The sequence below is a fragment of the Zalophus californianus genome, chromosome 1, assembly GCF_009762305.2.
Source record: "Zalophus californianus isolate mZalCal1 chromosome 1, mZalCal1.pri.v2, whole genome shotgun sequence".
Taxonomy (NCBI): domain Eukaryota; kingdom Metazoa; phylum Chordata; class Mammalia; order Carnivora; family Otariidae; genus Zalophus; species Zalophus californianus.
In genome coordinates, this window is record NC_045595.1 from 12,404,741 (window position 1) to 12,427,780 (window position 23,040).

The window sequence follows — 23,040 nt, forward strand, 5'->3', positions numbered from 1 at the left end:
ACCGGGATGGGAGTGCCTCTCTCTGAGGGCGGGACCATGTCCGGTGACAGAACTTGAGGGGGGTCGATGCCTTTACTGACCTTCTGCTGAATGAAGTACATAGCTAATGCAAACTGGTCTTTACTTAACTTCCCTGTTTGCCTCGTATCAGCCAGGGCCCTGGGAGAAATATGCAGATGCTAATTACACGTCAAAGAAGCAAGAATTCAGCCCTGCATGCTAAGTACAAATCACAGAACCCATCCTTTAAAGAAATGACCAGCGACAATACAAACAATGGGGCACAGCAGCAACTCCTTTTCTACTGAACATCCCGTTCCCGGACAGCAGTCCCGATACCCCCCACCCAAGCACCCTGCCCAAAGACTGGCTGGAGAACCACCAAACCCCACCCCACAGGCCAAGGTGGCGGGCCTTTGGGAGGACCTCATCAGCAACTACCAGAAATGGCACCAGCTCTTCACGGCGTGCACGCGGGGGCCCGCGATGGTCCAGTACAGAGCAGCCGTTCTGGTAGACATGAAGCGGGCCCGAGTGTGTCCCCTCAGGTCTCTAGCCAGCCCCTGCAGCCCGGGTTATCCGAGCAGCCTGAGCGGCTGGCTTTCAACGGGGGTGACAGCAGCAGCATTCTGGGTTGTCATCCTGAGGCGATGGGGCCCGGAAAGCCACGCCTGACCGTGTTGCTCAGGGCAGTCCCTCACAGCTGAGGTGTCCCTGCTCCCGTGGCCTTCTGGCAGCCTGGCAGACGGGCAAGGCAGCACGTAAGCCAGCAGCACACGGAGCTCCCGCAAAGCCTGGGAGAGAAGCTCTGCAACCAGCCCAGTAACCAAGGAGCTGGCCGTTATGGGAAGGAAAGCCTCACGCAGTGGGACGAGGCCTCCACATCTGCAAAATGTCTCATCCCAGCCACTCAACAGGCGGCCTCACTTCCCACTGCGCGTAGTGACTGCAGAGCAATGACACTACCCTCTAACACGTAGCAGAGGAGAGCTGGGAAAGGTGAACAGACTCCAGCCCAAACAGCCAATGAACAGGGCCGCGGGGGGGAGGGGTGCATAAAGACCCCACCGAATGTTGCTGATAAAAGCTGATCTAAAAACATCTTCATTCTTGTTGCAGTCTGAGGGTGAGGTGTGCTGATTCTGCCTGCCAGGGCCGGTCCTGCTGCACACCCAGGCCACAGCTGCTCCTGGGCCCGAGGCCTCTTCTCTCGGGCCCTCTCCTGCTCCCCGTCTCTGAAGAAGCGTGGGCTCCAAGGCCCGCATTGCGCTGTGCTCGGCCAGCCCCCACCCGTGGCAGCACTGCGTTCTGGCTCCAGGGCTATGCCCCCGACCAGCCCTCCGGGCATGTTACCTGCGCTTCAGGGATGCCCCCCCCCCGCTTCCCCGGCCACCCGCAGACAAGCCCAGACTGTCGTGCTACTCTTCAAGAGCGTGCTCATCCTGCCTTTTCCCTTATATGCAACACTTTCTGCGTTCCTTCTCTAATCCAAGCATACTGGTGATTCCACTGTCACTTCCCCGTGGATGCACCATTTGCAGGTTGAGGTACTGTCCCTGTGCTATGATCGGGGCGCGGCATCGCTACCTTTGAATCACACGTACATCCCACTTCAAGGTGATAAAGGGGACGCTGCACTTCCTCAGCCTCTAAAATGGGGCAAGGGAGCTGAAGGGGCGGAGAATGACTGTCCCTGACCTGTCAGAAGCAGCTGGTCTCCCCCAGCTGTTTGGTGACTGACTGGGTGTCACACACTCCTGAAGGGACAGCCTGTTTTCTCAGGTTGGGGCCTCCCCTCACAGCGTGGACATCTATGAATTATTACCAAGGACGTGCTAAATTTCACTGCTCTTCTTTGGAGGCGTTCACCTCTCCAGAATTATATGGAAATTCTCTCTTTGTGACTCCCAAGTGAAGCCCCCTAAGCCCTGAGGACAAAGTTAGAAAGTGACCTTCACCACTGGTCAGTTGCGAAAGAAGCCATCCCAGTGCTGTGAAGATTGCTCTGGTCCACCCTGAAGGAAAGTAGGGGTGAGGCCAGCTCCCTGACCGGCCCTGAGGCGTGGACCAGAGTCTCGTTGACTGCTCACTCTCCTGATGGGAGCCGAGTCGAGTCACTGACCTTCACAGGCCTCCTAGGGGAGGCGGCCGCAGTCACCACTGCCCAGGGCGGCTCTACCGGAGCTGCTGGAAACATACCGCACACTCCCCTCACAGGGGCAGAGCCAAGCGTCCACACCCCGCCTGGCTGTGGCAAAGGCTGGGTGTCCCGCTACAACCAGCATAACCACCAGCAAGAACTCGCCCCAGTCACTCAAGCAAATCGCCCCAGAGCTGTGAGAGGGACTAAATGGGTGGAGAGTGAGCTGCCATGCCCAGGACACAGAAGGGCCTTCGCAATCCTACCTCACTCAGCTCCCGTCCGCCCCGGCAGGAGGCCTGCTGCAGGGCTGGAGAGACGCCCCCGACCACCATGCCCTGATGGACACCTGCCCCTCCTTCAGCACAAGCCTCACTTCCTCGGGGCCCCTCAGAGCCATCCACAGCCATGACCTCCACACAGGAGGCCTAGACGATCCGACGTCCAGCTACCCATCCTTACCATATGTGTGCTAGAAGGTTCTGGGTGAGGCCCGAGTGCATGAAGATCTCCTTCACCTCCTGGCCGCTCACATAGCCATCCAGGTCCAGGTCGGTCTTCAGGAATATCTCATCAAATCGCATCTTATCTGCAACCGGCACCACCCAGCTCACGGTCGGCTGAAACGGGTTTCAGAATGGTTGGTCTCTAGCTTCTCATCACCATAAACAGGTGCTATTAAAGCGCTTCCGCGCGCTCCTGACCTCCTGACGAGAGAACTATTAAGGCGCTTCTCCACACATGTGAGTAGCACGACTCCATGACCCCAGAGGGCACACAGGAGCCCCATTCTGTAAGTGGGGAAACTGAGGCTGAGAGCAGCTGACAGTCAGCCTCTCCCACCCCATCGCAGCGCCCCCTCCTCCTTGTATTTAGAGGAGGATAAAGACCCAGCAGGTCTGAAAGGGCTTGAAGGGAAGCCGGTGAATTCTCCTTCCGGGAGGGAGTCCAAATGTGCCAGGCAAGACCCTCCTGACGGCCCATGTTAGAAGGACAGTCTCCTGAGCACCAACCAGCCCCGCTCTGACGCCAGCCTTCCTGATCCTCTCGTCTTCTGCCTGCAAACACTTCTCTGCAGCTGCCACCGGAGTTCTCATGCCCACGGCTCGGGATTCTGTACTCCGTCCTTTGAGTACAGACTCCATTCCCCATGACACAGCAGCGTCCCCATGAGGTGTCAGCGCACAGCAGACACTGACAGGGACTGAATGAGGCGGACATGAAAATGGTGTCTGCTGGATGGACAGGCACCCAGGGCCCTCTGGTGCTGGCGGGGGAGCCCAGGCCCCAGATGAGCATGCCTGCCACTCACAAGGGCCCCACCACCCTCGAGGGCACTGCCCCAGCAGATGCAGCAAAGAGTATCTGCAAGCCCCGGGTAGTGCCATTTCGGCAGCGAAAGGGCTTGGCCACCTGCTGCATGTGTGACCCCTCCCGCTGCCTGCTCAGGTCTACATAAGAGGGGTCCACCAGGGCCCATGTACCTCCTATTTCAGGGGCATCGGGGGCCCCTTCAGCTGCTAATTCTGGACATGTCACCTCTGACCTTTGGCATACTCATTGAACCAAGTTCCACAGTGCCTCTGCCCCTTCTCCTAGAGACGTTTTTCCTCATCTGCTCTTTCTGAACAGGTCTCCCTCGCTATCCAAATCCAGCGTGATCCTGACACGAGCACTGGGAATCCAGAACGCGGGGGGGCGGGGGGGAAGCAAGGGACACCATGTTTCCCGGATCATTTCAGTTCCAGGATTCTGGAATAGCGAGAATGAGTCAGTCCAGCAAGGATTTATCAGAACCTGTGGACCGAATTCAAAGAGCAAGGGCTCAGGCAGCAGGAATTTAGATAACGAGAGAGACCTGCACTTTACCTGCCCTATTATGTGAATTTTGTAAGCCACCTCAGAGTAGACATAAAGACACACATAAAGGATCTCTAACAAAGAAGAGGCTTGCTGTCTTTACGTCCAGTGGGTGGGGTAAGCTAAAGCTCAGATGCCAAGAAACCTGAGGAGGGAGTAACAGCAGATCAGACAAGCTAAGCTGGGGGAGAAAACGGTTTCTGTGCTCCACAAGTCCCAAGAGATTATAACCCTGGGATGACAAAAATCCTAACATTCAATGTGCACACAAAATGAGCTTGCTGCCTGATTTCTGGGGTGTCAGAGTATGTTGACAGCAACACTCCGAATCCAACTTGGCTACAAATCCAACAGGGAACAGCCTTCTCCTTGGAGCTGGGTCTCCCAGAAAGGGCTGAGCTTAAGGCTGGCTTAGCAGCCACAGGACCCCACTAAATAGCAACAGACCCTGGTGGCTGGAAGGGGCTGCGCCCCACAGCTGGCTGTGAAGACAGGACCTTGCGGCCCCAGGCTGGTGGTGAGAGAAGTGGGGGAGGGGATGGCATGGTGACTGTGGGTCCCCAGAACTGCTCGCTCTCAAGTCTATGACTCCACCAGCTGCCCCCATCCTTGGGGAAAGGAACGCACCCGCAGAGTGTCTGAGCTTGCTCCCTCTCTAGCCCTGGCCTTGCTCTGGTGGCCCTGGGGTTGACGCACACTCTGCAGGACCTGTGAGTCATCAATCTTAGTGTTTCAAATTTTTCTGATGGTTGTTGCCGAGATGCATTTTGCAAATTCTAACAAGAGCCACAAAGACATCTGCTCCGGGGTCGGGGAAGTGTCGGCGGGGGCTCACCGCAAGTCATGGGGGCCCAACTGAGCACCACAGGCATCCCTAGCGGACAATGCCACTTATGGACAGGCCAAGAACAACACAAGATGGTTTCCCATTTCTGCTCTTATGGTTCATATCTGAACCTGCATGGCAGTGCTGGCTGGCCCTCTTCACGTCACCTGCACTACTTTCCCTCTGAAACCAAAAATGAGGCAGAACGCAAAGCATGACTCAGGATGGAACGCAGGATGTCACATTCTTGCGTGTTTGAGATCATCTCAAAGGTGCCTTTTTATAAAAGAGCCCTTCATGGTGTGCTACATTTGCCAGAACAAGAAATGTCTTTCTGTTTTTTTTTTTTTTTTTTTAAGATTTTATTTATTTCTTTGACAGAGAGAGCGAGAGAGCACAAGCAGGGGGAGGAGCAGAGGAAGGAGACGCAGACTCCCCACCAAGCAGGGAGCCCGATGCAGGGCTCGATCCCAGGACCCTGGGATCAAGACCTGAGCCTAAGGCAGACGCTTAACTGACTGAGCCACCGAGGTGCTCCAAGAAATGTCTTTTTGATACATAAGATGCTGCCCGCTGGGAGTCAGAGCCCCCACACCGTCTTCCTAACAAGAGATGGATACCTCCCTTGCTCACGTGACACTCAACATGTTTACTGAGCATCAGAATACCTGAGATTGCTCTGACACTGAGATGATAACCAAGAACTAACTCTGCTCTCATGAAGCTAAGCGGGAGGGATGTGGAAGAGACAGATGACACATAACTATGTAACAGGCCAGGCCTGGGAAATCTAGAACGCAGAGTGGACAGAGCCCAGGGCACACTGGCTGTGGTCACGCTCGAGCCCCCTGCTAAGGTGCCCCATGTGAGCAGAGGCCTAACGAAGCAAAGTGCTGGAGTGTGATCCGGGAATGCACCTGCCCAGCAAAGGCGCTTCCTGAGGCAGGAGGGACAGAGACAAGACAAGAGAGCCCGGAGGTGGGATCAACCGGAGTGTCTGAGGAAGGGTGGTATTTGTGTGCAAATGAATGAGAAACGTAACTCCGTATCACTGTAGCTATGGACTCGATGTTTGTGCCCCACCCGACCACAGAATTCTTGTTAAAACCTAACCCCAATGTGATGGTATTGGGAAGTGGGGCCTTGGGGAGTGATTAGGTCATGAGGGTGGAGCTCCATGAAGGAGATCACTGCCCTCATGGAAAGGACCCCAGAGAGCTCCCTCGTCCTTTGCACCACGTGAGGGCACAGTGAGGAAACCATCTGTGAACCCGGAATCAGGCTCCCATCAGACACCCAATCTGCCAGTGCCTGGATCTTGGACTTCCCAGCCTCCAGATTTTCTGTGAGAAATAAATGTTTGTCACAATCACCCAGTCTATGGTATTCCATTACACTCAGAGTAAGGTACCGACCATAAATATTGTTTTAAAAAACATAATCATGGGGTGCCTCGGTAGCTTAGTCAGTTAGGCGTCTGCCTTCAGCTCAGGTCGTGATCCCAGGGTCCTGGGATCGAGCCCCACGTCAGGCTCCCTGCTCAGCGGGAAGCCTGCTTCTCCCTCTCCCTCTGCTGCTCCCCCTGCTTGTGTGTGCTCTGTCTGACAAACAAAAAAAAAATCTTTTAAAAAATACTAAATAAATAAATAAATAAATAAATAATAAAAAATAAAAACCGCAATCACCAATGTTACCTTTCTGGGGTCCCGAATTACTTGCTCCCAAGGAACATCCGGCTGGAACTCTACCCGTGCAAACGGCGGCTGTAGCAGTGGCCGCACTCAGAGGACACCGTACCTGTGTTTGCTTGATGCTGTGCTTGGGGGACAAGCTCCCCGTGCTGTTCAGGCTGCTGACGCTGCCGTGCGAAGGCGTGGAGCGGAGGCTGTCTTTTGGCGGGGGGCTGGCGGGCAGGACGGGCACGGCGCCTGGGAACACGGTCTTCTTCCTCTTGGAAGGTGGGATGAGGGATGGGGGCAGGACGGAGGGCACAGGCTCCTTCTCGAGAGCTCGGTACACCAAGTGCATCGCCTGGGAGTGTGAAAGAGGATTACGTTCAGGCAGCCAGGCGCAGGCCATGGGCAGGGAAAGGGCAGCTCTTTCCGGGACTGCAGCGATGGGACAAAGACTGCTCTTCTGGAGGTCCCTCCCAGCTGAACAGAGTAAAAGATAAACCTGCCCTGACGCGTTCTCGTCCAATGCATCATTTTTCCAAGATGTGTTTAATCACATAAGATCAACATGAGCCCAAAAGGAATTCAATCATGCCCGACTCCACACGTGTCCCTTCACCACAAAACTCCAGGGCTGACGAGTCCCGAAGTAGTGGAATTTGGAAGTCTAAAGACACACCACAGGCACTATATGTACTTCCCGTTTCAGGTGGGCAGAGAAAAGAAACTTTGTCTAATACAAAGATTTAAGTCTGTTTTAAAGTGTAACAAAACCAGGGGTCCCTGGGTGGCTCAGTTGGTTAAGCCTCTGACTCTTGACTTTGGCTCAGGTCCTGTCCATGCTGGGCATGGAGCCTGCTTAAGATTCTCTCTCTCCCTCTACCCCTCCCCCTGCCTCAAAAAAAAAGAAGAAAAAGGTAACAAAATCAAACCAAAATTATAACCCTTCCCACTTAAAAATATTCCTTAAGTTGCTATTTGAATATAGACCAGCAGATCACTAACATAGGTAAAATTTACCATCACTTAAAAACGCTACAGAATGTTAAACCCAGAGAGTGATGAAAAGAAACCTAAATGACACAATTATAAGACCCATTTACAGAACAATATAAATCTCAGCTGAAATGACAGGAAATGATAAAAACAAAACAAGAATGGAAACTCAGGGCTCCTGAGGCCATGAAGAGAGGGGCATGTGCCCGGGTTCACTGTGGGCCAGCCATCCCATTCCTGGGAAATCACCCCAAGAGCAGTTCGACGATCCAAACACCTCAAAGTCCAGTGCGGTCAGAGAAAATATAAAAACTAAATAACGAGGGTCTGTGGGACAGCGAAGCTAGTGTTCAATGGGGACAGAGTTTCAGTTTTGGAGGATGAAGGGTCCTGGACATGGGAGGTGGTGGCAGCTGCACAGCCACGTGAAAATATTAATGCCACTGACCCACACACTTGAAAATGACTATGATGGTAAATTTTATGTTCTATATATTTTACCACAATAAAAAAATAATAATGGGGTGCCTGGGATGGCTCAGTCAGTTAAGCACCTGATTTTGGCTCAGGTGGTGCTCTTGGGATCATGAGATTGTGCCCTGTGTTAGACTCCAAGCTCAGCGTGGAGTCAGTTTGAAATTCTCTCTCCCTCCCCCTCTGCTCCCAGCCCTGCTCCTGCTCACTTGCCTGTGCTCTAATAAATCTTAAAAAAAAAAAAAAAAACAAAAAACCACTGCCCTTAACTACAAGAAGCTACTTTGTTCTACTTTGAGATTTAAGGGAACAAGGTGAGTGAATAAATCCCATGAATGGGAAAGGTCAAAGAAGTGAGGTGGAGGGAAGGGAGGAATGACAGGAGAGACAGAATGACACAGGCCCAGGGTGAGGAGGGCTGGCTTGCAAGGACATGAGCCTGGCCGCTGGGCAGCTGAAGAGGAAGGTGGGGAGCTACGGGGGTGTGGAAGGCGCAGCTGCATGGGAAAGCAGCCTGTAGGACGGGAGAGCCCTGATCAACACACAGAAACACCAGGGCCATTAAAAGAAGAGGGCGGGAGTACCAGGGCTCAGACATAAGCAGACCTGAAAGCAGATGGTGGTGCCCTGGGGCACCTGCTGGGCCCGTCTATACACACCTACTTCCAGCTCTGTCTACTAAGAGGTCCTGAAAGCAGTGGCACCCCAGGGGCACTGAGCACCCCAGAGCCCACATCCTGGTTTCTAACACCATTCGCCACTACATGGAACCGGGGCTCCCTGGAGAACCAGGGCCGGGGCAGGTATTTCCTAATACACAGGAGGAGCCAGGAACATCCCCCCAAGCCAAAAGGAAGCAAGTGCTCAGACAATGATGTGATGTGACCAAAGAACAAAGGAGCCAGCAGGGAGGAGCTCCATATGGGCAAAATAAATCATGCCACTAAAAGATTATAAACCATGGAACAAAGGATGCAGCCCTGAGTCCACTGTGATACAAACCCCTATAGTAGAAGGCAAACCAGAAAATGTGCAAGAAGTGCCAGAATTAGAGACTCGTCTGGCAACCACCATAATCGTCACTCAATCAGGTGAGACTCCTGGGGGGACGCGAGAACTAGCGGGTGAGAGGTGGAAGAGTAATGGGGCGGTCCAGTCCCCGTGTGTCTCCCACAAGAGACTGAGTACACAGGAAGAGAGTAACTCTGCAGAGAAACCCACAGCCTCTACCAACTGCAATCAAGGTCGACACCGTGTCGACAATGTGGGGTAAGATACCACAGGTCCTGTAGATGGCACGGACCCCAAGAAAAACAAGCATCAGCTCGGTGGGGTCCTGCCCCATGCAAGTGCACGACCTGGATCATCGTGAGGAAACAGCCGATATCCCCAAGCTGAGGGACCCTCTACAACTATTGGCCTGCGCTCTTCAAAATACCCATGAGACGTAGAGACAAAGGGAGCTCTTGCTCCAGATTAGAGGACACAAAAGAGACGGAGCTGCGGAACGTAACACAGGAAGCTGGAACTTCTTTGCTGCAAAGGATGTTTGGGGACAACTGGCAAGGTCTGAATAATATCCTTAGGTAATACACGATGACATATTAACACAGAAACTATACGATAAGACACAAAATAGTATGATAAATTAGACACTGTCAATGTTAATTTCTTGATTTTGAATTGGACACTGGGTGTGTAAGAGAATTCCCTGGTTTTAGGAAATACACACTGAAGTATTCTGGGACAAAAAGGTATGGTGTCCGGAACCGACTCCAAAATGGCTCAAAGGAAAATGTTACGTGTGTGTATACATACGTGCATATGGCGAGACAGGAGCGGAGGAGGAGGATCAAGCAATGTGGTAAAAAAGTTATCACTGGGGAAAGTGACTCAAGGGTATTCAGAAGAATTCTCTGTATTTCTGTCACTTTTCTTTAAATCCAAAGTACATCAAAATAAACACTTTCTAAAAATCAGAGGAAAAAAAAAAACACGACTCGAGAAACATTTCCTTCCTCAGCAGAGTGGAAAAAAAGAGAGTCACAGCAGGGGCCTACCACAGCAAACTCATCTCTGTCCAGGTGCCCATCCTTGTCGATGTCACTGAGGTCCCAGACCTGCAAGGGAAAGAGAACAAGGCTTACTGGGGAAGGAAGCACGCCTGCCAGAACTCAGATTCCGAGTGCTCGGTGCATAGCAGGGTTAAGACAAGGCAATCAAAATGCATTTGAGAACCAGTTGGTGGGTTCTCTGAAAAACCACTAGCTGATGAAGTATCGTCAATTCCAAGATCCTTTTTGTTATATGATGTTCATTTTCTCTCACAAATAATCATAATTATAAACACGTCCACCTTGGTTTTCTCTTTATCGTCTTACCAGGAATTCTTAAGATAGAAAAATTGTTTTGGTTTTGGCACCAGGTGTTGCTCCAAACACAAGCCACCCACCACCATTCACGCTGAGCAGGGCTGTGGGCGTGCCTTCACCACTGGTGGATGGTGAGGCAGGTGCCACCAAGTATGCTTGGCCCACTTGGCACCCTGAAGATGAGGCAGGCAGGTACAGGTTCCTATTCTGGGTCAAAGGCCAGGTGCCAGATTTTCTAAAGTACAATCAAAGCACTAGCTTTGTGACCCAAGTCAGCCCCACCCCGAACCAGCAGGCCTGCCTGACTCGGACAACGCTGGGCACGGCGCCAGTGCCCAGAGCTAAGCAGATACCTTAGCGTCCAAACATGGTGCTTCATGTGCTGGTCCCCTCTCAATCATGAGTGACATCAGCCCAGGGACATTTCTCATGGGCAGGTCCTCCTCCCCAGCCCTGCTGCTGTCCTTGACTTGGGCCCCTCCAATACTCCACAGAGGCCAGAGCCTCCAGCTGGCCTCTTTGCCTCTAATCCTTTCCCCAGGGTTACCATGGGGACTGTTCTAGAATACACTCTGAGCCTGTCCCCTAGACTGGCACATGAAGCCCCCTGTGCCCTATGCAGGTCCCTGCACCACAGTCCAGCTTCCAGGGACTCCACCTTGATCTCTAGGGAGCCCAAAGTGTTCACAGTCCCTTCAAGCAGACAGATGACCTTTCAGAGGCATTCTGCATCAGGCTGAGTGCTTTATGCCTCCGGGTTCAATTTAGGAAGCAGAGGTTCATGAAGAGTAACTTTTCCAAAGACATGGAACTTGCTCAGGGAACTGGACTAGAACAAGACTTCCTGGCTCCACGCCTCTCCCTGCCCAGGGCCTCTCCACCTCAGCACCACTGACATTGAGGACTGCATCACTCTCTGTGGTGGGGCTGACCTGGGCCCAAGTGATGTTGAGCAGCGTCCCTGGCCTCCGCCCACCTGATGCCAACAACACCTGACCCAGACAGGACAACCAGAACTGTCTCCAGACACTGCTCAACATCCCTGGGGGAGGAAGTGCCCGGTAAGAACACCAGCCCTCCCCAGCATGCCTCTCCTCATGCTGTCATGCGCCTGGTCTTCCCATCCCATCGTCAGCCACCCATCTCTTCTCTCTGGAGGACACGATCCAGAAGTGCCTACTCTAGGAAGCCTTCCCTGCCTGCCCCGTACCCCTCTGCTCTGGTGGGTCAGGCATCTCCCCTCTGCCACTGTCCTCACCGGGCAGAACCACAATATCAGGGAGGCAATGGGCAGTAGGGGGTCACCAGGAAGAGTGAGGGCTCTGGGGACCACCCAGGGCTTCACTTCCCCTCTCCATGAGACCCTGAGAAGCTTATCGGCCACTCTGAAGTCCCCCTTTTCCTAATCTAGAAAATGGAAGGGATGCCATCCATAACAAGGTTGTTTCAAGTCCTGAAGGACTTCATTCACGCAAACTGCTATAACGGGGCTTGGCGTGCAGTAAGCCCTCGATAAATAAATATTATGATCTTAACTGTTATTTATTTATTTGCTCTCCTGGACTACATCCAATTTCATCCCCATCTTCCCGGTGCTCAGCAAAAGGCCTAGCCCCAAGCAGACTCCAAACTTCCTGAATGACTGAATGGATGGTTGGTGCACGGAAGCACGGATGAATGAACAGAAGCAGAGAGGCACGGATGCACGAGTGCACTGATGCATCGCGGATAGACGGGTGCACAGACGGATGGGTGCATGAATATGGAAGCACACCTGCATGGATGGATGGGTGCACAGATGGATGGGTGCATGCCTATGAATGCACGTGTGCGAAGATATGGATGGGTGCATGGATGGGGATGCACACACGCATAGGTGGATAGATGCATGGATATGGATGCATGTGTGCGGAGGTATGGATAAGTGCATGGATGTGGATGCACGTACGCACAGGTGGATGGGTGCATGGATGTGGATGCATGCACAGGTGGATGGGTGCATGGATGTGGATGCATGCACAGGTGGATGGGTGTATGGATGTGGATGCACGCACGCACAGGTGGATGGGTGCATGGATGTGGATGCATGCACAGGTGGATGGGTGCATGGATGTGGATGCATGCACAGGTGGATGGGTGCATGGATGTGGATGCACGCACGCACAGGTGGATGGGTGCATGGATCTGGATGCATGTGTGCGGAGGTATGGATAAGTGCATGGATCTGGATGCATGTGTGTGGAGGTATGGATAAGTGCATGGATCTGGATGCATGTGTGTGGAGGTATGGATAAGTGCATGGATATGGATGCACACACGCACAGGTGGATGGGTGCATGGATGTGGATGCATGTGTGCGGAGGTATGGATAAGTGCATGGATCTGGATGCATGTGTGCGGAGGTATGGATAAGTGCATGGATCTGGATGCAAGTGTATGGAGGTATGGATAAGTGCATGGATATGGATGCACACACGCACAGGTGGATGGGTGCATGGATGTGGATGCATGTGCACATGCTTGAATGGGTGCACATAAGCCTGGCATGTGCAGAAAAGCAGATGAGAAGTGACCTGTGTGCCACAAGACTTGGAGCCCGGCAGAAGATCTGCAGAATGCACCCTTCCCAGCCACAGCTCCCTTTCTCATGAAGCACATTCCACCTCTGTCAGTCTCTCTGTCTTGTTCGTGATCTGGCTCTACAACAGGATTACATCCAGTTGTCAGGTATTCTGCAAGGACTGACAAACGCACATCACGTGCAGGACGGGGTAGCCCCATCCTGCTGCAATTAAAACTCATGGTTTATAAAGATGCTTGGTCCCCATGACAGAGCTCCGCCTACACCAGGCCACAGACAAAAGGGAACAAAGGGATTTGAGAGACTCCCATTTCTTAGTGGCCTTCTTTCAAAATACTGTATTAAGATAGGCTCTACCTGGGTCCTATCAAATGGGCCAGTGTCCACAAAAGTCATAGTCAAACAGAAACAGTATGAGGTGAATCCAAAGGACAGGAATTTGCACCTTTCCCAAAGGTTCTACCAAATGTCCTGAGCGAGACCCACAGGTGTCGCCTGGGGCAGCAGGGACGACGCTCAGTCCCCTGCTCTGGGCCTGTGCCTGCCTCCTCCCCGTGATCCAGTCCAGACAGATGACAACATCCATCCCTTCTCAATGCAGAGCAGGGAACTCAGTATGGACAGCCTTGTGGAACTGGGCTTTGGGCACAGAGCAAACACACAGGGCCATGATGCAAACCTCACTGGAGGGAAGACAGTCTGGAATAAAAAGCTGTATCTAAAAAACTTGTATTTAATAGGAACAAAACTAAGGGCTTTTTTTTTAAGAGAATGCATAAAATTTTTTCTAAACTTGCAGTAGAATTTAAAGTACCTTTACCTCAAGCTCATAGGCAGAAGAAAAGTAATTAAAAATAGAAAAGAGGGGCACCTGGGTGGTACAGTCAGTTGAGCATCTGACTCTTGGTGTAGGCTCAGGTCTGACTGAGCCCTGTGTTGGGCTCCACGCTTGGTGCGGAGTCTGCTTGAGATTCTCTCTCCCCCCTCTCTCTGCCCCTCCCACTCACGCTCTCTCTCTAAAATAAACAAACCTTTAAAAAAAAAAAAAATAGAAAAGAAGCAAAGAGTTCTAGACATACACTCCCATACTTCTCCCCAGAAGCATACGGGGTAGGGGAAATCCCAGGTCTGGGTCCAAACCTCACCTCTGCCCATCTTTGGGCCCTGGGCAGCAGGCTCACTTCTGAAGCTGCCTCCCCAGGCGTGCAATGGGCCCACACCAGCATCTTCCCACAGGCTGGGGAGTATCGTGAGTCACATCCACGAGGCCCTAAGCCAACTTGACCATAGCAAGTTCTCCACGCACGTCGGCTCTTACAAAGCCCCTGATGGTGTATGGCCGTGTATAAAGCCTCATACGTGTGCGTGGGGAGCAAGCTCGGGGCGGACGGAAGTCAGCAGCAGTTCAGGATGTGAGAGAACCACTTACCCGGCCCAGGACATCAAGAGGCAGCTTTGAGTTCATGAGGACTGGCTTGACTTTGTCTCCAGAGAGCAAACCACTGATGGGTAAGAGGCTTTCAAAAATTCCGTCGAATTTTGCCTTTTCTTCCACCTAGTTGGAAAGGGATAGCCTGAGTGAGTAACAAAAGGGTGCCCGTGGGAGAGTCTAAAATGACCTCTGACCCAAAGCGGAATGAAAACAGGCAAGGACCTGCCATTGGCCTTGCCTAAAAGCACAGGACGTCTTACAGCAGTTCCAGAGTGAACCTCTACCCTGAAGGAAACAGCTCCCTGGCAACTACGAATTTGGAGGCCAAGGTCAATGAGGAGAGAGGACCTGGCCATGGGCCTCGCTCTCCACCACGGGGGCTGCCTGGGAGACAACGATCGCCCCTACCTCCCTCCTAGGAGCTCACCAGGATGAGAAAGATGCAAGTGTGAATGGGTTTTTGTTCTTTAAGACAAACAACTAAATCTGGATGTCAATCTACAGAACTAAAGGAGCTCGAGAACCAAATATAAAAATAAACCAAAGACTTAAGCAAGCAATTATCAAAATCAACTTTAAGAACAGGAAATCCTCTCAAAGTAAGAAAATAAATTATAAAAGCTCCTCATGAACAGAGAGGTCTGGACGGGACTTACAACACAAAGTAGCAGCTACGGCCGCTATGAAATAGGAACTGCGGGCGGCATGTCCGAGGGGCCGTCGGTGAGGCAGGTCTGGGCAGGGGCAGTCTGCCCTCCTCCGGAAATAAAACCCATAGTGACTGGACCGGGGGGGGGGGGGTGGGTTGCAAACCCCTCACTACCCGCTCTGCCCACGAGCTGGAGCCACGGGAGCACTAAGAAACCCTCACAAGCATCTGTTGACAGAATGGATGATCAAAGTGTGGTGTATCCACGCAGTGGAATATTCTTCAGCCTCAAAAACAAGAGATTCTGACCCAGACTCAACAGGGATGAACCCTGAGGACACTATGCTGATTGAAATAAGCCAGACACCACAGGACAGGTACTGTGATTCCACTTCTATGAGGTCCCTAGAGGAGTCACATTCTCAGAGACAAGAAGCAGACAGGTGGGCGCCAGGGGCTGGGGCGGGGCGGGGAGGAGTTAGTGTTTAATGGGGACAGAGTTTCACTTTGGAGCGATGAGAAAGTTCTAGAGATGGATGGTGGAGATGGCTGCACAACAGTGTGAATGTACCTAATGCTACTGAACTATATGCTTAAAAATGGTCAAGATGGTGGGGGTGCCAGGTGGCTCAGTCAGTTGAGCGTCTGACTCTTGGTTTCGGCCCAGTCATGATCTCAGGGTTGTGGGATCGAGCCCCGCGTTGGGCTACCTGCTCAGCACGGTGTCTGCTTGAGATTCTCTCTCTCCCTCTCCTTCTCCCTGCCCTTCCCGTCCATGTGCATGCATGTGTGTGCGCATGCGTGCGTTCTCTCCCTCTAAATTGCCTGCATATTTTCTCTCTCCCTCTCCCTGCCCTTCCCGTCCACGTGCATGCATGTGTGTATGCATACATGCGTGCGTTCTCTCTCTCTAAAATAAATCTTTAAAAAAAAAAAATGGTCAAGATGGTGAGGGGCGCCTGGGTGGCTCAGTCGTTGGGCGTCTGCCTTCAGCTCAGGTCATGATCCCGGGGTCCTGGGATCGGGCCCCGCATCGGGCTCCCTCCTCGGCAGGAAGCCTGCTTCTCCCTCTCCCACTCCCCCTGCTTGTGTTCCCTCTCACACTGTGTCTCTCTCTGTCAAATAAATAAATAAAATCTTAAAAAAAAAAAAGATGGTGAACTTCATGTCACCTATATTCTACCACAATTAAAAAGAAAATAAGAGGGGCGCCTGGGTGGCTCAGTTGGTTAAGCGACTGCCTTCGGCTCAGGTCATGATCCTGGAGTCCCGGGATCGAGTCCCGCATCGGGCTCCCTGCTCAGCAGGGAGTCTGCTTCTCCCTCTGACCCTCTTCCCTCTCATGCTCTCTATCTCTCATTCTCTCTCTCAAATAAATAAATAAAATTAAAAAAAAAAAAAGAAAAAAGAAGAACACAGAAAGAAGAGCGCACACAGACACTGCACCCAGGAGGCACCGAGACGGTGAGCACCCTGTGTCCCCCTCAAGTGTCTCGAATTCTGCCCACCAGCTTGAAGACCAGCAGCTCTCCCAACGGAAAAGAACACTTGGCACTTCAGCTTTGTCACTGTTTCTCTGACTGAAACGGCTGAATCTCTCTTGAAAACAGTCTGCCCCCATCACAGAACCATTCCTGCCCAGCCTCCTATGTGAGGCCTTGCAGCCTCCTCTGGCACCAGCCCTTCTCAGGAGGCCTCAGTGCAGCCCTGCCAGAAAGGGACTGGAACAGTTCAAGGACTAAGAGCTCTCCGGCATCGTTTTCCACAACAAAGCAGCTCTTTTCCAAGTAGGTGCCGTGCAACTGGACTACAAAGAAGGAACTCCTTAGTACTGTGATTGCTGCCGGCAAAGTGCTCAATTGCTCCCAGACGTGACTCCACAATTCCTTGGTCACATGAGGCTGCCTCCTGCCCTCTCCCTGGCCAAACCTCCCCTTCTCCAAACCCTTCCAAGGACGGAACAGAAAAACCGTGTAAAAACAGGATAAATGTACTTGAGGTGGGGCGGGGGGGAGGGGGTCTTTATTATATAGCAAGACTGTTATTAATGCTAGTACTTAAGCCAACTAGAAGTGAGGAAATGTGACAATCCCCTTACAACTGAGGAGTGAGGAGGTCTCAGTATCTGGGAACCGTCTCCATGTCCCACGTGCATTTTCTTTAGGACTAATTCTGTACCTATTAGAGGTTTTATTAGAGGTTATCCTATTAGAGGGTATCACTTGTGTCTTTCTTTGCTGCTTCTAGAAAAGACTTGGGACATGGAGGTTGTCCCCTCAGGTACTGAGAGCTTTTCCAAAAGCAAAGACAGCAACAGAAAGGAATGAATAATAACGCATGAACTGGCTACAAATAAAAGTGAGAGCTACGAAGATATCTTAGAGGTTTTCACGCTTGCAAGTTCTCACAAGTGGCCCTTCCACCCTGTTTAACCAACCCAGGCAGCAAAAACCACACAACATGACCCAGAAATGCAAAATATAACTGTAAAATTTTAAGAATCCATCGCCTGAAACTCAGCTAACTGCCTTAGCAGGGCAATGTCCAAAAAGGTCACGGCCATTTAAAGATTTTAATCTGAAAGAGTATCTTGGTTAAATTCTGTGGCAAACTCACTCTGAAACAGACCAGGTACAATCATCCCATGCAGCATTTTGAATACCATAAGTGGCTAAAACAACTGCACGTGGAGGACGGCTGAGGGGCGCCACCGGGGGTCACTCACCCTCACAGCCCAATGGGCCTCTGCAGATGGCGGCGTGACCATCAGAGGGCTGCTGGTATCGTGCTGGAAAGGAAAAGAAACACTCAGCTGTAGCTGGCATGGAATTCAACTCCAGAGGACGTGTTTGTGCAAAGGACACACATTTCCAAGTGCTTTCAAAATGGCGAAAGCCTCAAAAAGTTAAACACAAGAATTACCATATGCCCCAGCAATTCCACTCCAAGAACTGAAAACAGGAGTGCAAACAAATCCCAGAACACGAATTGTCATGTCCACCACCAGAGGAATGGACGGACCATAGAATGCGGTCTGACTTGGCAATGAAAAGGAACCAAGCACTGACACCCGTTACGGGGCGGATGATCCCTGGAAACATTACGATGAGTGAAAGCAGCCAGATCTACGATTCCATAAAATGCCCACAACAGGCAAATCCATACAGACAGAGAGATGAATGGCTGCCAGGGGCTGGGGGTGGGGGATCCCGTGAGGGGTTACTAACTGGGTAAAGGGTTTCCTTTTGGGGTGATGAAAACGTTCTGGACCTAGAGGGAGGGGCCAGTCGTACAACACTGTGAATGTATTAAATGTCACCAAGTTGTTCAGTTTAAAATGGTGAGTTTTAGGTTATATGAATTCCATCTCGATTAAAAAAAGAGAGAAAAACACAGATCAACAGATGATACCAGAAGAGCACGAAGAACCGAAGGATTTTGACACTTACGAATTTAGGTGGCGGCATGTTCAAATTCAGATTGCTCAAGGTAACTTCATGGCCGCTCTGTGCACAGGCCACTAGTCTCAGTGCAACATAGAAACCCTGCAAATCCAAAAAAGGGGGAGGGGTAAACACTAGCCAGCCGGCAATGACAGGGGGAGAGCTGTCTGCAGCCGCGGGCTTTGGGAGAGAGGGATTTCACTTCACTGCAACAATGAAGACTCAATGTGCAAAAGTCATGTGCAATGACTCAATGTGCAAAAGGTCCCCCTGTGCAAAACAGTGGAGCACTGTTTAAGTGAATATGCCAATGGACTCAGTCCATTGCACTCTGGACAATCCAAAATTTCAAATGAATATATTTTTTAATACCTTTATTATTTTTTAAGGAAGCTTTATGCCCAACATGGGGCTTGAACTCACGACCCTGAAATCAAGAGTCACATGCTCTATCAACTGAGCCAGCCAGGCGCCCCTCAAATAAATGTATTTTAAGCAATAACAAGCTCCCGACATTTAGGAAAATGTTAGATTAGAGAAGCGGCAGACTAGAGTTTAAGATTATAAATAAATGATGATTCAAACATGTGTTGACTTTTTTTGGGCGCCTGGGTGGCTCAGTCGTTAAGCGTCTGCCTTCGGCTCAGGTCATGGTCCCAGGGTCCTGGGATCAAGCCCCGCATCGAGCTCCCCGCTGGGCGGGAAGCCTGCTTCTCCCTCTCCCATTCCCCCTGTTTGTGTTCCCTCTCTCGCTCGCTCTGTCAAATAAATAAATAAAATCTTAAAAAAAAAATATATGTGTTGACTTTTTAAAAATGGTTTGAAATAGACAGTTGTTTGGGAACTGACTGTCACGATTCACTGTGATCCCCTGACCTTGCTGAAGATAGCCTCTCCCACTCGCCCCATGCACCCCCCCCCCCCCCCGGCCCGATGTGAACCTTACCTCCCATGCAGGGACAAAGGACCTGAACTAGGCCATCAGGGGCCTTTGCTCTTCCCCGCCCTCCTCCTAACCCAGAGCCGGCCATGCCACAGACTTAGTGGACTCACAGAGCATCACCTAATTTTTTTTAATTGATCAAATAGCCTGAGAACACGAACTGTTTTAAAGCTATAAACACAATCAGAGTTTTAAAAACATCTTCAAAGACAGGCGCGCTAGATCGAACTTTCTCAGACTGATGTCCACAGAATGCCTGAGTGGAGTGTACAGAAAAGGGGATGTAAGAAAGTTTCTGGGAACTTCATTAGACAAAGTTAACAGGTTTCTCGTCCACAAGGTCCTCAGACTCTTTCAACGTGCAGACGTACAGTGTGAATCTCAAGGAAGGGAGGAAGAGCTGATGGTGCTTTCCCAGAGGATCAGATCATGGACAGTAGGACACCAGGAACGGCATCCCTTGGGATACGGTTTGGGGAAAAACTGAACTAAATTAAAATATGACCATTTAAAATCATGTATAAGGGCGCCTGGGTGGCTCAGTCAGTTGAGCGACTGCCTTCGGCTCAGGTCATGATCCTGGAGTCCCGGGATCGAGTCCCACATCGGGCTCCCTGCTCAGCAGGGAGTCTGCTTCTCCCTCTGACCCTCTTCCCTCTCGTGCTCTCTATCTCTCATTCTCTCTCAAATAAATAAATAAAATCTTTAAAAAAATAAAATAAAATAAAATAAAATAAAATAAAATCATGTATAAGTACTATAAATTTCCATTTATAGAACATTCTCAAAATGACAAAATCATGCTGGAGATGGAACCAGAAGGAACCTAACCACGGTTAGGGTGTGACTGCCATGGGGCAACATGAGAGAGATTCTTTTGGGGGCCAGGCGGTTCTGTGTCATAATGACTATGGTGGTTATTACGTGAATCTGTGCAATAAAATTACAGAGAACTATACACGCCAAAAACCCCCCAAAAGTCCACGTAAAACCAGCCAGCTCTGAGCAAGGCCTCTAGTTTAGCACCGAGCTGGCCTCTGAGCATCACACTCTGGTGACATAAGCAGCTCTCACTGTGGGGGTGCTGAGGAAAGGTACACCGGAACTCTCTGGACTGTTTTTGCAACTTCCAGGAGTCTTAAATGATTTCAAAATAGATGGATTTGAAAACATTTTCATCACCTGTAAGCACACAAGTAAATGAAACCTTGCCGTGTTAACAGTCTGATGGCCGCACTCATGTCTAGTAATACTTGTCTGCGGCAGTAACAAGGAAGGAAGTGCAGACGTGACCCAGCCTGCGGGGCTCTGGCCCAAGCCCCTCCACTTGCTCTGTGTGTATGTGTATATATATATATACCTGTTTGTCCAAGAACCCTTTACCTTCTGGGTCAGCCAAGTCCCATATCTGTGGAAACACAAAAATGCTCATGAGTGCAACTGCCAATCACTGCCCATTTATTCACAGAACAGAGCCACTGCCACTGCGTGTGGGCCTTATGTGTCGGCTGGAGCGGCCGTTCCTGAGCTGTGGGTGAGGAGGCAAATTTGCAACAGGTGAAGGACCTGCCCCCACCCCCATGGGCACACAGCTGGTCAGTGGCAGAGCCTAGAGAATACCCAGGTCTACTTGGCTCCAAAGCCAAAATAAACCCATAAGCTGTCAAGATCCCCAAAGCACTCAGGCCTCTTGTCTGCTGCCCAAGCAGTAAGTGGGATATCCACCAGTTACAGCCTGAGAGGCTCACAGTGGCCAGCCCACTCCCCAGGAGGCACATCCCCTGGAAGAGGGGTCTGGCCTTCGCCTACTGGGGCAGCCTTGAGGGCAGCCTCAGAAGAGAGGTCACTATCGGTCTTCACGTACCTTCCCAAGGATAATGTCTGAGAGCCCGGACTTCTTTAGAAAAAGCGCAGCTTCACTCGCCCCAACTCGCCCTGTGTATGCCGGGTCTACCTAAAATGGGGGAACAACTCTTGAGACAAGGCCTCAGATAAAGCAGCACACAGCCCACTGGCTATTGGCTGATAACTTGGAGGACAGAAAGGGACCCAGCTGGGCTCCTACTCAGGTTTGTGCCTGCCGAGACACGCCCTCTCTAATTCAATCCAAAAAGACACCAGTGAAACTTACCTGCTTGTAATAAGATTCATATAATGGATTTCCAGTGGGAATCTGTAAACAAAACCACAGACACTGGTCAAAAGTGGACACACGCCACCCTAAAAGAAAAAAATGTCATCCCCTCAAAGAGTCATTACCAAAATGTACAACAGTGAAAATCAAACTGTGTGCACTTTAAACGTCCTCTCTACACAGAGGGCAGCTTGTTTTTAGACACAGATCTCATATACTTACTCAGTCTGGGAAGGAGAAACGCTAATGCTCTTTCAAAGTCCTAATTCCTACACAAACAACTTGGTATTTAGGAGGCAGCAGCAGCCGAAGTGACTTCCATTCACTGAATGAGGGGATTTCAATGCGTCCAGGAGCTCAGAGGGAAAAGACACCCACCCTCTCCTCTGGTTCCAGAATCCGAACAGGAGTTTCTGCACGTCATCACGAATCACCAGACGCGCAAGCTTCAGACTGGTTTCTCTGCCCCAGATCTCGTCCCCACCCATCCTGTCCTCCACCAGCCACCAAGGGATGCACACTGACTGGCCCCCACTGGGAGAGGGCTGGCCAGTGACCACTCCTACTGTGGCGGGCAGGAGGTTCAAAGTCCTCGGCTCGGCACAGAAGACACTCCACATTCCAGCCATCAGATCCCCAAGACATCACTGTTCAGAGAAGGTAATCACCCGCTCTCGGGTCATGTGGCTCACTGAAGCCATGTCTGGATCTGGCCTGGTTGGCGGCCAAGCCCTCACACTTTGCACTATGTCCACAGCCTCTCCTCCCGACCTCAGCGAGCCGTCCCCCAGGGGAGGTGTCAGCTGGGGAAGGAATTAAACAGCCACTACAATGTCTGCTCTAAAGGCTTACACACGTTGGTGTTTTGCCGCACGAAGGGAAAATAGCAGTCCACAAGCCTGCCATTGACTTAGGGAGCAGAGTGAAGAATACACAATTACGCTTAACCGTGTAGAAGAACAGGCCCGCTAAAGACAAGAAGGGCGGGGAAAGCGAGGCCTGAATGAGAGGCGGGAGTACTGTGTTTATTTTAAAAGTCTTTGAATGCTGTCTTGTGATTTTTCATAATGAATAAAACTGACAGAGGTGGGTTCCTTCCAGGTACAATCACTGGATGTGAACCAGCCCAACACTTGCATACCGCTGTGGCATAAAGAGACTTGCTGCAGGTTAAAAATAATGCCGAGATCACGGTCAGCTTCTCTGGGGGATGCCAACACCTGCGAGCGTATGAAGAAGTGAAAGTACAGAGAACACCGCCAGGACAGAATGAAAATAGAAGGAAAAAGAGCACGAGGACCTGAAAGGGGAGAGAGGAAAGTCAAAACAAAAAGAAAGGGGGGGGGGGGGGGAATCTTGAAAAAGCAGAGAAAACTAAACACGGCGCAACAGGAAAAGGAAAGCAAGGCTGGGTGACAAGGAGCCATGGCTCGAGAAAGAAAAGGGGACTACAGCTGGGAGAAGGATCGAGAGGTTAAGGACACAGCTACAAGGCGCCTGCCTGGCAGGCTGCTTCC

General features: G+C 51.1%; 1 protein-coding gene across 10 annotated transcripts in view; it reads right to left on the minus strand.

The window, feature by feature from the left end:
* The window catches only part of EPS15L1 (epidermal growth factor receptor pathway substrate 15 like 1), a 95,092-nt gene that overhangs the window by 49,716 nt on the left and 22,336 nt on the right, over positions 1 to 23,040 (minus strand). For 9 of the 10 annotated variants that reach the window (XM_027583819.2, XM_027583817.2, XM_027583821.2 and 6 more), the window contains exons 2-11: positions 21,521 to 21,562; positions 21,254 to 21,343; positions 20,750 to 20,797; positions 18,453 to 18,548; positions 17,729 to 17,791; positions 14,352 to 14,477; positions 10,030 to 10,089; positions 6,624 to 6,857; positions 2,603 to 2,760; positions 3 to 159 (exon numbers count right to left, since the gene is read on the minus strand). In XM_027583819.2, the coding sequence (XP_027439620.1) occupies positions 3 to 159; positions 2,603 to 2,760; positions 6,624 to 6,857; positions 10,030 to 10,089; positions 14,352 to 14,477; positions 17,729 to 17,791; positions 18,453 to 18,548; positions 20,750 to 20,797; positions 21,254 to 21,343; positions 21,521 to 21,562 (1,074 nt within the window). Of the gene's footprint in view, positions 1 to 2; positions 160 to 2,602; positions 2,761 to 6,623; positions 6,858 to 10,029; positions 10,090 to 14,351; positions 14,478 to 17,728; positions 17,792 to 18,452; positions 18,549 to 20,749; positions 20,798 to 21,253; positions 21,344 to 21,520; positions 21,563 to 23,040 lie in introns of those variants that run through there. The other variant, XM_027583822.2, reaches the window with a different exon arrangement.